At 35.7% G+C, this 12,478-nt stretch overlaps 1 protein-coding gene across 1 annotated transcript in view; it reads right to left on the reverse strand.

Moving 5' to 3' along the window:
- LOC145991814 (homeobox protein slou-like) overlaps positions 1–11,144 on the reverse strand; it is a 38,645-nt gene extending 27,501 nt beyond the window's left edge. Inside the window, exon 1 of the mRNA XM_083127860.1 lies at positions 10,727–11,144. Coding sequence (XP_082983986.1) covers positions 10,727–11,144 — 418 coding nt within the window. The remainder of the gene's footprint in view (positions 1–10,726) is intronic.
- Positions 11,145–12,478: the final 1,334 nt, after the last annotated feature.

Genomic DNA, 12,478 nt, shown 5'->3' on the forward strand with positions numbered 1-12,478 from the left:
CCAAAAGCCTGACGATATTATTTTAAGATATTCTATTAAGTTTTTCATCGGAGTCATGTGATATATATATTTTTAAACCTGACCTAAACCACAAAAAACTTATTTTCTTCATTGATTCATGGCTCTTACAATCTGCTGTAAAAGAATACGTTTACAACTTGTCAAATCTTCAGAAGACAAAGTACAACAATATTCAGCAGTTTCATATAATATTAAGCGCCATCTATTGTAGACAAAGACATCAATAATAGTGTTGTCCACGAGACGAGACGGGACAGGCTTTTAAAAATTCGAGACGAGACGAGATTGACCATGTGTCATGATACAAACGAATATTTTCGAGACGAGACAGCATTTCCACGAGACTTCCACGAGACGAGACAGGCCAAACTCTCGTCTCGTGGGCAACACTAATCAATAACTGAAGTAGTTCTCTCTGGATATCAGTCAGGTGATATCCCGATAGAACTTCTTCATCATTCGCCGCCAAGAAAGATTCAAGAATTACATCAATAACTGTTTTAATTTCTTTTTATTAGTTGTGTACTTTTACAATTGTTTGTAACAATATTGTTATTGGTAATTGCTTTTGGAAGTATTGAGTTTATGGGAGTTCAAATAAATATTTCTTTATGGAAATTTTGTTGTTCCTGTATCATATAGGGTCGAAGTTCAGCGCATCACAAGGTCACAAGGCCGGCTATTGCCTGCAATGGGGAAGGTTCAAGATAAAATTTTCCCCCGGGCGAAGGGAAATTTTTGCGCCCCCTACACTCAACCATGCACCCCTTTCTTTCCTATTCCCCATAATTTCCACCTTTCTCCAATAAAATAAATGACCACATATTTACGGTTTTAATTACGAAATATAATAGGCTTATTTTTAAAATACTTTAAGTGTCAATGTTTATGTGTTTAATTAATACCTATACAATGACATCAAAATAACAGTAATCTCTCAGCTTAAGAAAAAATAAAAGCAAAGTAATATTCTAAAATTTAGAAAGTAGCATTTTGTAATAATAAAGTTTCAGGGATTCAATTGGAGCACTACAGAATTCATAAATGTGAGAGCGCTTTCTTGTGTTATTACTACTTCTATCTTGTTTTATTCAGAGAACTACGATCTATTCAATTCCTTATGGCCCATACCCGTCTTGTTTTCTACTTCCATAAGATAGAACATGAATCCACTTTTGCACACATCACTACAGAAGTAATGTAGCGAAGAACTTGCGCCAATTTTATTAAAAGAAGAAAATATAGAAGTAGCATTATTGTATATTTAATTATCCAGGAATTGTTAAACTAAGTGGACAAGCAGCTTTTCATTTTTATGACTCTATATGCTACTTGCGACAAGGGAGTTGATAATGAAGCGAGAACTAGACGAGAGGGCAAATGCTAAGTGAACATCCAGCCTTGCATGCATGAGATTGGCATGATTAAACTAACCACAATTACCCCGGAGACTGACCAAAAAGCTTTGCATTTCAGCACTTTTTTTTTAAAAAAAAATCTTGTTCATGAGAACGGATTGGTGGAAATATTAGAATTACACTTTTTTTCAACCCCATACCTTGTGTAACACTAATTTGAAAACTGGACTCTAGAGGTAATACATTTTCAGAAAAGTAAAATAGTTTATTTTTGAGTTAATGTTTGCTAAGAAAAATAAGAAGTTTAGTAATATATAAAAGGAACCTATACAAAATTGTCAAGTTTTAATTTGTTCCAGTGAGTCAAACATTCCCTCAAAAATGTAGCTACATACATTTTGCTACCCATACATTGTCTGATGTATTTAGATATTTTTATTAGCGACTATGCATCTGATGTAATTAGAGATATTGGTTACTGAGTGCGATTATTGAGCTTGTCGTGTAATATTTACTTCCCTCTATCCAAAAACGCTATTTATCATAGCCTTCATTTGTTTCATTCTTCGCCAAATAAGCTTGTTGTTTTAGAATATGGCAGCTTCTTGTCAACAGGCCTAGGAATTTAGAGCTAATGACTATTGTATTATTTTATGAGTGAAAAATAGTTTTAGATGTTCACGATTCATACAAAATTAGAACTTTTCAAACAACAGTTCTTTAAATGAAAGTCATTTGTCGTCATTTATTGTTATTTTGTCGTTTGTATAATCTGAAAAGAATGTGCAAAGTCCTCTTGTATATTATATTGATATATTGATGTCCTTTCGGTCTTGTTAATTTGATTCATATGGTTCATTTTACGCCGCTTTTCTGCCTCTTTTGGCTAATCGCGACGATTCTCTTATTGATATGGGTTTTTTAAGGTGGCCAGACATTTATCGATTTCTTTCTTCAATATAAAATAATTATTGCTACAAACTGCCAACACTGGGGCAGTTACAATTCGGAAAAATATTCGCTAGGGCCATATTTTCCATTTTAGGCGAAAATTCACTCTATCGATACTTTAACATTTCTACGGTCTCTTGAAAGTGCGAAAAGTGAAATGTGAGAGTTATTCAGAAAAATCAAGAATTTAGAATAATGAAACACGAGGTTTTATGGGTAAAAAGTCGAAGTTTGTCATTAATCTACATTATGCACACAGCTCGGGACTGATCCTGTAGTTTAAAGCAAGATTCGAACCTGCCGGGCATCGAACCCGGGACTCCATGAATAAAAATTTCGGAAAGTTTTCAGTGTATATTTTGCCAATTTTGACATACACAAAAAGTCATATTGAGCCATGCTTTTATTTTGTTGTTGTTATATCTGGGCTCAGGCAGGATAGCATCTCATTAACATTCGTGGAACATATTGAGGAATATAAGTAAATCATATTTATATTGGCGAAGGGGTACAGTAATTGGCGTTCCGAAGTCCTGCTCGATCTTGTTTCATAACTGTTAAGGTTATCAAAGTGCCATACGAAACAACATTTCGAGGTATCTTTATCATAAGTGTTTGTCATTTCTTAGCTATAGTAAAATATGTGTGTTTATGCTCGACAACAACAATGAACAAAATATACCCTGGATTACATTTTCCTGACTGATGCTGTGTTGTCTGGGCTCATACAGTCAGTATAACCTCCGTGGTATATATATATATAGTGTGTGTGTGTGTGTGTGTGATGGGTGTGTGTGTGTTTGTGATTGTCCTTTCATCACTTTCAACTTATCATTTTTCATCCCTAACTTCGTAATTAGTCACAAGCGGCAGAAAAGCGAAGTAAAAAGTATTAAATCAATCAATCAAAAAACCAACAAGATGCTCATGAAGAGCTTAATAAGATTCTAGCAATTTAAGTCTGTTTTTATGTTTATGTCCTTTTGACCCTATGATTATCCTTTGTAATAAGTGTGGCATCATAGTTGTTACACAGATGATACATTTTATATTTTTCAGTAGAATTACTTTTTGAAATGGCACGTGTTGGACTTTGCCAATTATTGAAATAAGCACAGCTCTTCGTTTGATAATGACGTCAATGTTTATAGATGTTGATGAAAAGTGTGTCGTCGTGATCAAAGATGTATCATCTTGGATACTCGTTTGAGTTTGAGATTAATTTCAGTAACGACGAGAAGATGAATACCGATTGGATATTCAACATGGCCCAAATGGAGCACATACTGAATTGTTTCAAATTAAAATCGTTTCCAATTGAGGGGCAATGTAAAATGTGCCATCTTTCAATTTTCAAGTAAAATTGCCATGTCGTGCAACTTGCATTGGACTCGGTGAAGCCTTCTGAAATTGGTAAACACAACACGAAAACAATTTATCTACAGTATAGCTAATAATTGTTTTCTTAATGAACTCAGAAATGATGAAAATGTCACCATGTTTTACACCCGAGCCCCTCAATTGTCTTCAAAGGTTTTCTGCGCTACTCTATGAGATGATTGGATAGGTTTCCTAGTCACTCATCATTGAAATTTGCTCAATCATTTGTGACGGTTCTGTATTTTCAAGATTTGCCTATACGTCATAAGCATAGAAGTTGATGAAAGACTATTTTTTGGGTGGAAGAGGGCAACCTTGAAAGAGATGCTAAAAGTATGACCAGTTCTCTTCAGTTGAAAAGAGACATTGTTTTCTTTTCATTATATTTCTCATTTTTTTTACATTTGTTGGGTTATCCTTCATTTTTCAGTTCTGTATTGCAATTTTTATTTTTGAGCATATTTGATGTTTCTGAATTGCATTTTGATCCTTGGCGTTCGTTTTGTGCGTTTGTATCGTATTCTATCTTTCTCCCAAATTCCTACAACGGAGAATTCATCTTTTTTACTTCCGAACAAAGAAAGATGACGCAGACGTTTTTTTGGATCACGGTCGCGGATGACGACAGAGTTCAGAGGGAAGCAAAGACTTGATCTAGTACAGTGGGATCCATGAGAATGACCGTGCAAATTGTCCATGAGTATTTTCATTCATGTTTCTCTTACATACTATGTGTTTTTAAGCGATGGATTTGTACGAGGTATGCTGGTGCAGAAGTTGTCAACAGCTTGTTTTGAGTTTTCTTTTAATTCCTGAAACTCTTATAGGGTCAAATAAAGTACACGAACATGCTGATGGACAATTTGCACGGTAATACTAATTGATCCCACTGTACATGCACTTGCAAACTTGTTTCTTTATCCTGAGCTCCATGCTTTATACATGTAATTAGGCTTTCATAAATTTTAAAGTACTTTTACAAGTACACGTTTCATGTTGCATGTGGAAAATTAAGTTGTTTTTAATTAATTGATTAATCTGGTTTATTTTACTTCGCTTTTCTGTCACTTTTCGCTAATCGCGAAAAGTGAAGATGATTGATAATATGATGAAATCCCTGGTATCCATGACGTCGTAGAGCGTGCTAACCACTCCGCCGCGGAGTTCTACTAAAATATAAGGATTTAATTTTAATATATAAGGGAGCTTTACGGGTAATTTTTTATGTATAATTTTAGGGTCATTTTACATGTATTTTTTGAAAAACTCAATATGCTGACCAAGGCAGGAGGAGTAATTTTTGTGTATATATATCGTCCTGTTTTGTACCTCTTTCATTTGTACTTGGTACAGAGTCTGACGAAGACCTTGCTAGAAAGTTCAAACGTTACGTTTAGTTTATGTTTTAAAATAAAATAAATTTCTGCCTTATTCAGTTTGAAAACAAGGCTTAATGATGTTATGTATTTTTTTTTTGTTAGAATTTTTAGATTGTAAATGTTCGATTGGTTGGTTGATTTAGTGTTTTAAGTCCACTTTATGCACAGTAAGGCTAATCGGGACTGGACCTACAGTTTAAAGTGGAATCCGAACCACTATGTGCCTCCACCGGGTATCGAACCCGGGACGCCTTGATTACAAGGCGACGACACTACCACTGCGCCATTTGGGAGGCCCTGTAAATGTTCGAGTCCCATTACAAAAATAAATGTCATTAATATAACAATAACAACAATGGCGAAACACACTTCTTGAGGAATTCCACTTTAGAGTACCTATGCGCTCAACTCGCAATACAACATTATTTTATACAGAAAAACCTAGTCTTGAAATTCAAAAGAGATCTATCTTTTACAGACTTGCCACACAATACAATGATCTATCATCGAATATATATAATAATAATAATATATATAAGAATCGATATATTTTCCTCAGAGTTTGCCTTTCGGTCATCTATTAGAAGAAATGTTTGTAAATAATATCAAATAGTGCCATCTTTTATTTATTTTTTGTTAATTTGCTATTCACTTTTGTGTTATTTTGTTACTTTTATTATTTTTTAAATATGTTTTGCTTATTATTATTATTATTATTATTATCTTTGCATTTTTATTGTTGACAATTTCAGTGCAAAATGGCCAACTGTGCTGTATCTGAAATTTTCTCAATAAATAAATAAATAAATAAAATATATATTGGTCATTTCTTTTAATATTGATGTATATCTTGTTCCATACAAAAATTTAAAAAATGTCTGAATCAACACAAATGTGCAGTTTTTGCTTTTTTTACTACAGTAATACATACATTATGGTGCATAAAGTACTAAAGATCTACTTTTCGTGCATCAAATAAGTTTGCATAGGGAAAAATTATTCAGGGAAATGCATCAAAGGAGCTCCTTCAACTGTTCTTCCGCATGACGCATCAATTGATCAGAGCAGACACGGTAATTTCTAATTAACCAAAATTACACATTTAATTGTGTCAATGTATCCACCAAAAGTACATCAAACCTTGATTTGATGCATTAATAGTTCTGTGTGCGGGATTACAATATTATTAGCAAATTTTCAAATTTGAATTATATTTCGCACTCGTGAATTGAAGTGGGTCTGGCTCGAGATGTAGTACATAGTTAAAAATGTATTAACAGAGACGAGTTTCTTAGAAGGAGAAGTAGTTTCTTTCCTTGGCTGTGAATGAGCATAAGATTATATAAATTGTGAAAAGAAGTAGCCCTATATAAACATGAAATTCTTTGCCCCTCCCCATTTTCAAATCATCAAGAGGGTTTTTCACGTTTAGAAGTTACCGTAAAATTTACAACATTCTACCGTTAGAATTTAACGGTCTGCCTGTAAATTTTCAAAAAACAAGGACGCAACCGTTTTCTATTTAAATTTGAATATTGTAATGCATATAAATTGCAGCTGAACGCACCATAAATATATTTTAAAAAATTGAATCATTAAAGTTATATTAGTCGGGTTGACGACTAGAGAAATGACGGGCAAAGACAGTAAATTTTTACTACCATCCAAGTTCCGTAAATATATTGGCCATGGCTGTTTTTAAGTCATTAAATAGTAAACCTAATCAATGATAGTTTTCAACTGCAACTGCCTCAACTACAATTTACAATTTTTGTGCATGATAGAATATTAGATTTAATTTTTTTTAAAAAAACGGTTGTGTCCCGTTTTTTGTAAATTTACAGAGACTTGAATTTGGCGGTAGAATATTGTAAATTTTACGGTAACTTTAGTGTAATGGCAATTCATTCTTTGAAAACGGTCATGGTCATTTTTTTACGAAAGGGAAATAATGAAGTCAACTTTTTACTGTCAATAAATATTAATTTATGCATTAATAGAACAGAGCATCGATTCAAGATAACAATAATTGTAACGTAATTGTTGGTAATTCCCAGTCACGGAAGTAACTGGAAAGTAAGATAGAGTTGGTAATTCTGAATGGTAGATATTTCAAAGTCTGCTGAGGGACAGGAGCCGGAAGTTTGGACTCCAGAAGCAGAGAGAGAGTCGAGCGTTATCGCCGCGAGAAGCTGAGGAATGTTGCATAGAGTGAATGGAGAAGTTTTTCGTCCTTCTCGGAAAAGTTCAAGAACCAAACTTCAGATTTTGAATGCAGAAAGACTAGAATAATCTCTCTCTCTCTCTCTCTCTCTCTGTCTCTGTCTCTTGTGTGTGTGTGTGTGTGTGTACTATAAAAAAAATTCCGTAACTTTATAGTGATTACACCGTAAATTCTACGGTGTACATGTAAAAATGATGTTAAAATTTTAACCATAAATAAAATAAACAAACCACTGAACGAAACTTTAAAATTACAAATACCATACATGATGACAAATAATGTAAAATGTATTGAAGAAGTGTTACAAAACTTTCATTATTATCATGAGGGATCCAGATTCAAAATTAGTTATAAAATTACATAACAGTTGGTATTCAAGTAACAACGAGTAACTGCCAGGGTATTGCATGCAAACAAATGAGATACGAAGAATACTAAGGCATTGTTTATGGTGTATTTGTTGTTTCTGCAGTTAATATTTTTTTCACGGTAACAACTATAATGTTACGGGGACGTGATTGGTGCCCAGCCGCGAATTCACTGTAAAATTACGGTGTATCGATAACATTTTGCATAAGTTTTCCGAAAAAAAATATAGAGTTGTTTTGACTGTAATTTTTTATTCAAAGCCTCGGCTGAATCCGGAATTGATTTTTTTAAAAAATCGCTTGCCATTGCTTAAAACTGTTATCTAAACAAAAATGTAATCTACTTAGAGTTCCTTCTATGCACACAGAACCCAAGATGTGTCAATTGACACAAATATGTTGATCCCATTAACACATTAAAGTGTGTGAGTGCATCGACACCAGGAGTCACGGGTTCGAGTCCTGGTCTACTCATGGGTGTTCTTTGTTAGTGTCCCTTCATCTATTCCATCATATCATCACTCATCCTCATCTTCGTGGTTAGCCAAAAGGTGGAAGACAAAGTGAAGTAAAAATAAACCAAATGAATCAATTAATGACATAAAAGTGGATAAACATAAAAAGTGCATAAACATTATCAGCTGTTGTTTCATGTGATGCACTAAAAATGCATAAACTAAAAATGCATGCACTAAAAATGCATGAATTGAGATCAGACACGATCATTTGAAAAAAACATTACACGTTTAACTGTAAAAGTTTATTCGCCAAATATTAATTAACTGTAATTTAATGATTTCGAATTCTCAACAAAAATTACACATCTTAGCACGCTGTTCTATAGATATTTCTAATACTTTTGTGACAACTATTTTCTATTTCAAATACCTAGACAAGAGCACTAAGACTTAAGCGACGTTGCATCATCCTAACTTTAAAATATTTGGATCCCATGTTGAACATTTAATTCAATATTAGCAGTAGCTCTGACCTATCGTGGACGAAACTTCTTGTTTCTTTCAACTCTTTAGCAAATTTCAGACGACATTGACAATCTGCAGTATCTGCACTATAGGTCTATAGGCCTTGTGATTTATGGGAATACTATAAATATATATTTATATTTTTATTATATTTCCTACAACAGTACTGTAAAGAGTATTTGTCAGAATGGAATTTATATACTTTAAACAATGCCTGTCGGTGGATGAGCGTGTTGAGGGTGGATCTTGCCAACAATGGTTCGGTGTTCGATTCCTGGCGTTGGTATGGTTGCGAGTGTTCTTTCATTAATTTCATTTAACCGTCATTCATCCCCATCGTCGCGATTAGTCAAAAGTGGCAGATAATCGACGATAAATATGAAAATATATTGTATACAAACACAAAAACATATGCATTCAGATTGTTGTGCACTGAAATTACAATTATTATTATTCAACCTTCTGTCATGTGTCTGTGTATAAGCTGTATATTTTATGATTATCAATGTGCATTACATTATATGTTTATTATTGTCTTTGAATACGATGTAAACTTTTCTCCTTTTTGGAAGCAAACAATCGGTCTGAATATTGTCGCCCATTGCTTGCAATAAAGGAGTTTTATTATTTTGTTCTATTATAATGATGTCCTCCGTAACGAATTTGTTCACATTATTTGTAAAGTATTTCATTTGCTCTCATATTTTAATATTAAGCTCACCGGTGTTTAGAATATCGGGACGGTTTTTCTAAATGATAAACATTTTAGAAAATATAAAATTGGTACTGAGACAAACCAAAGCATAATCGCAATCTTCGTTGTTGTTGAATTAAAATGAATGGGTGCGTCAGCACTAAAGGCTATTTGCACATAAGTAGGGAAAGATATTCAGATTCAGAATCTTAAAAACTGACATACATTTACCATCTGCATGTTGGGTCTCATTTTGAAGTGTACACTCAGTCCCGATCATTACGTCTGTTCATAAATCAAACTCGAAGCAGTTGTTTTTTTATAAAATATTAATGCCACGTTGATATTTTCGAAACTTACCTTTTTAAATCGGTTTGTGTTTCTGAGTTGAACACTTTCAGTCAAAAGTAACTTTACTTCCGTTGTAACTTCTGTTGGATAACTATACCGTACGTATGATACTTTGAATTACTGTTTGCAGTCTCGACCAATAATGCCACCTTGTCAACCGCTGACTAATTAATTTAGATAACAATTAATTTTCATCAAACCATAAGTATTAGTATCTTTAGTTCAAGATTAATATTATGCACATTGAAAGAAACAACTCATCTCGCAGTACACAATTCATGTATAAAGTGTTTTATTATATTTTGTCGGACAGAAATACAAGTGATGATATATTGAGCCAATAATGACACTAAAGTGGTGTTACAAGAGAAAAGAACCGCTGTTTTTTTTTTTTTCTCTTTACTAAAGAATGAAGCAAGCAATAGGCTATGTGATGTGTGATTGTGCATATCAAAATGATGTACAGTTATTACCGATAATTGTATTTAATTAATTTGCGTAAGGAATTTGTGTGTCTATGAGTGTGTGTGTGTGTGTTGCATTGTCTGAGTTACGTTGGTAAATAACGTCTAGTTCACATAATGAATGAGGTAACAAGAGATATAGAGAAATAAAGGCATTGACATGCTTGAAAGGGTGAAATACAAGTAAAGTCGTCTTGGAAAGTTATGGCGTTTACTTTTAAATCGACGGTTGCCTTTATCTGGACGTTCCTTGAAGTTAATCAAGCCAACTTTACGGACTTGTAAACAATGTAAATAATAATAACAATGCAATATTTGCACGCTTTGAATAAACTTTCTGGAAACTGGAAAGTCAGAAAGTGTGCAGAAAGTATTTCAGACGTGGAAACACCTTCGGAATTGCACTTTATACTACTTTGGGGAAAGCATTTGTCTTTGCAATACTTTAAGGACACTTTTTAAGCACTTTTGGGCACCACAGACATGAAAAGTGGTTTCTGAAAGGCGCGTTTGTATTTCCTACGGTGAAGCATGCTGTCAAAGTACCACTCACCTTGATCTGAAGACGAGAGATCGTCCTCGGGAGACGAAGGCTCGTGCGGCCGCCACGTCACCGACGATCTTCCGGTAAACTTGTTGGGGTCGAGGATGTTCTCGACGGAAAACGCCAGCCGCCTCGACGCGGGAGGACCGCTGGGCTTGTCCCCTCCCGCCGAAGAGCTACCGGCGGAGGTGACGGAATCCTCGGACAGGTGCCTGCTAAGGTCTACCGGCGACATTGGCTCGTCGTCGTCGTCGTCGTCGACCGGCCTGTGCAGGCGCCCCGACGCGTCGTCGTCGATCTCGGACACGTCACTCATCTCGGACCGTTCCACGATCTCGGCGTCGCTGGCGGAGTCATTGTTGTACAACAATCGCGGCGCGTCCTCGCCCATGGATTCTTCCACGTCCCTGTGTGCCAGCCGCTGCATTTTCACCACAGCATCGCACTCGGTGCGCCCTCTGCCACAAGATGGCGCGACGTTCCGTTCTGCAGGGAGGTCGGTCGTCGGGAGACGAGGCAAAATCTAGCCGCGCCCCGATTGGCTCCGGCCGTCCCTTCCGGCGACTCTGATTGGCGCGGAGGTGGGAAGAGGGAGGAGCGACGACGGGATCTTATTGGCCTCGTTGTTTCCGTTGGAGTCCGCAACCAAGCGCCGTCGGCCGAGGATCTTCCGTGGATTAAGTTGACGCAGGGAAGAGATTCGCAGTTTAGCGTCGCTTCGAGATGTTAATGAGAGACTTCATAAAGGAGCCCTCTTACATAACAGCCGCCCCTCTCGGGAGTTCTGCCAAAGGACCGCGCTGCCAGCGGCGCAGATTAAAGAATCCGCTACATTAGTTGCCCATTAGCGCCGCTACCTTTTGGGCATCTTAACTTCCACCACCAAAGAGACATGGAGAACCATTACGTACAGAAAGATATAAATGGGCTTCGCTGCCTTTACACCGCTCCAACTTTCACAACTTGCATTGCATGTAAGACATACGTTACGGCTCCTACCTTTGGTGCAAGCGGTCCTGGGTTCGATCACGAAGATGAGGATGAATGGTGATTAGGTGAGATGGATGAAGAGACAATCACAAACATACAGGGACGATACAACACGAACCCCACTGGCTGAGAGAGACGCCAGTGTCTCGCTAGAGGACCTTGAAAAGATAATATTTCGGACTCACGGTCTTCAAAGCCGGAAAACGAAGACGACGAGACTCGATGCTACACTTGGATGAACGAAAGTTCACCACACAGCTGGAGTTTATGCATGGTTCATCCAACAGTATGTCGAAAAGTGATAAAAGAAATGAACCCCTGTATTAACTTCGCAACATAAATGTCCTTCAACACGAAATAGGATTGAATTTATGACGCACACACACATATTACATGTACATTATATTCTGTCACTTTATATGAACAGAAAAATATCTGTGTTTACAGATAAAAGATTATCATAATATGTTTGTAGAGAATGTTGTATTGTTAAACAATATGGTAGTAAGTTAGAGAAACAATGTTATATTATAGCAAATCTGTGTTATCCAATTCTTAGAGAAGATACAGAAATAATTTAAAAAAAATCTATTTATCGTATGATTATGATGATGAATTATAGCAGAATACAAATAGCTATGGATATGTTATATATCTTTTGTTATAAACTTTAGACAAATATTTTTTTTCAGCCCTACAGCATATAAGAGTACCCTTGCGAATAGTGTTGCCCACTGGACGAGACCGGACAGGCTTTTAAAAATTCGAGAC

This window comes from Lepisma saccharinum, chromosome 8 (assembly GCF_977018435.1).
Source record: "Lepisma saccharinum chromosome 8, izLepSacc3.1, whole genome shotgun sequence".
Classification (NCBI taxonomy): domain Eukaryota; kingdom Metazoa; phylum Arthropoda; class Insecta; order Zygentoma; family Lepismatidae; genus Lepisma; species Lepisma saccharinum.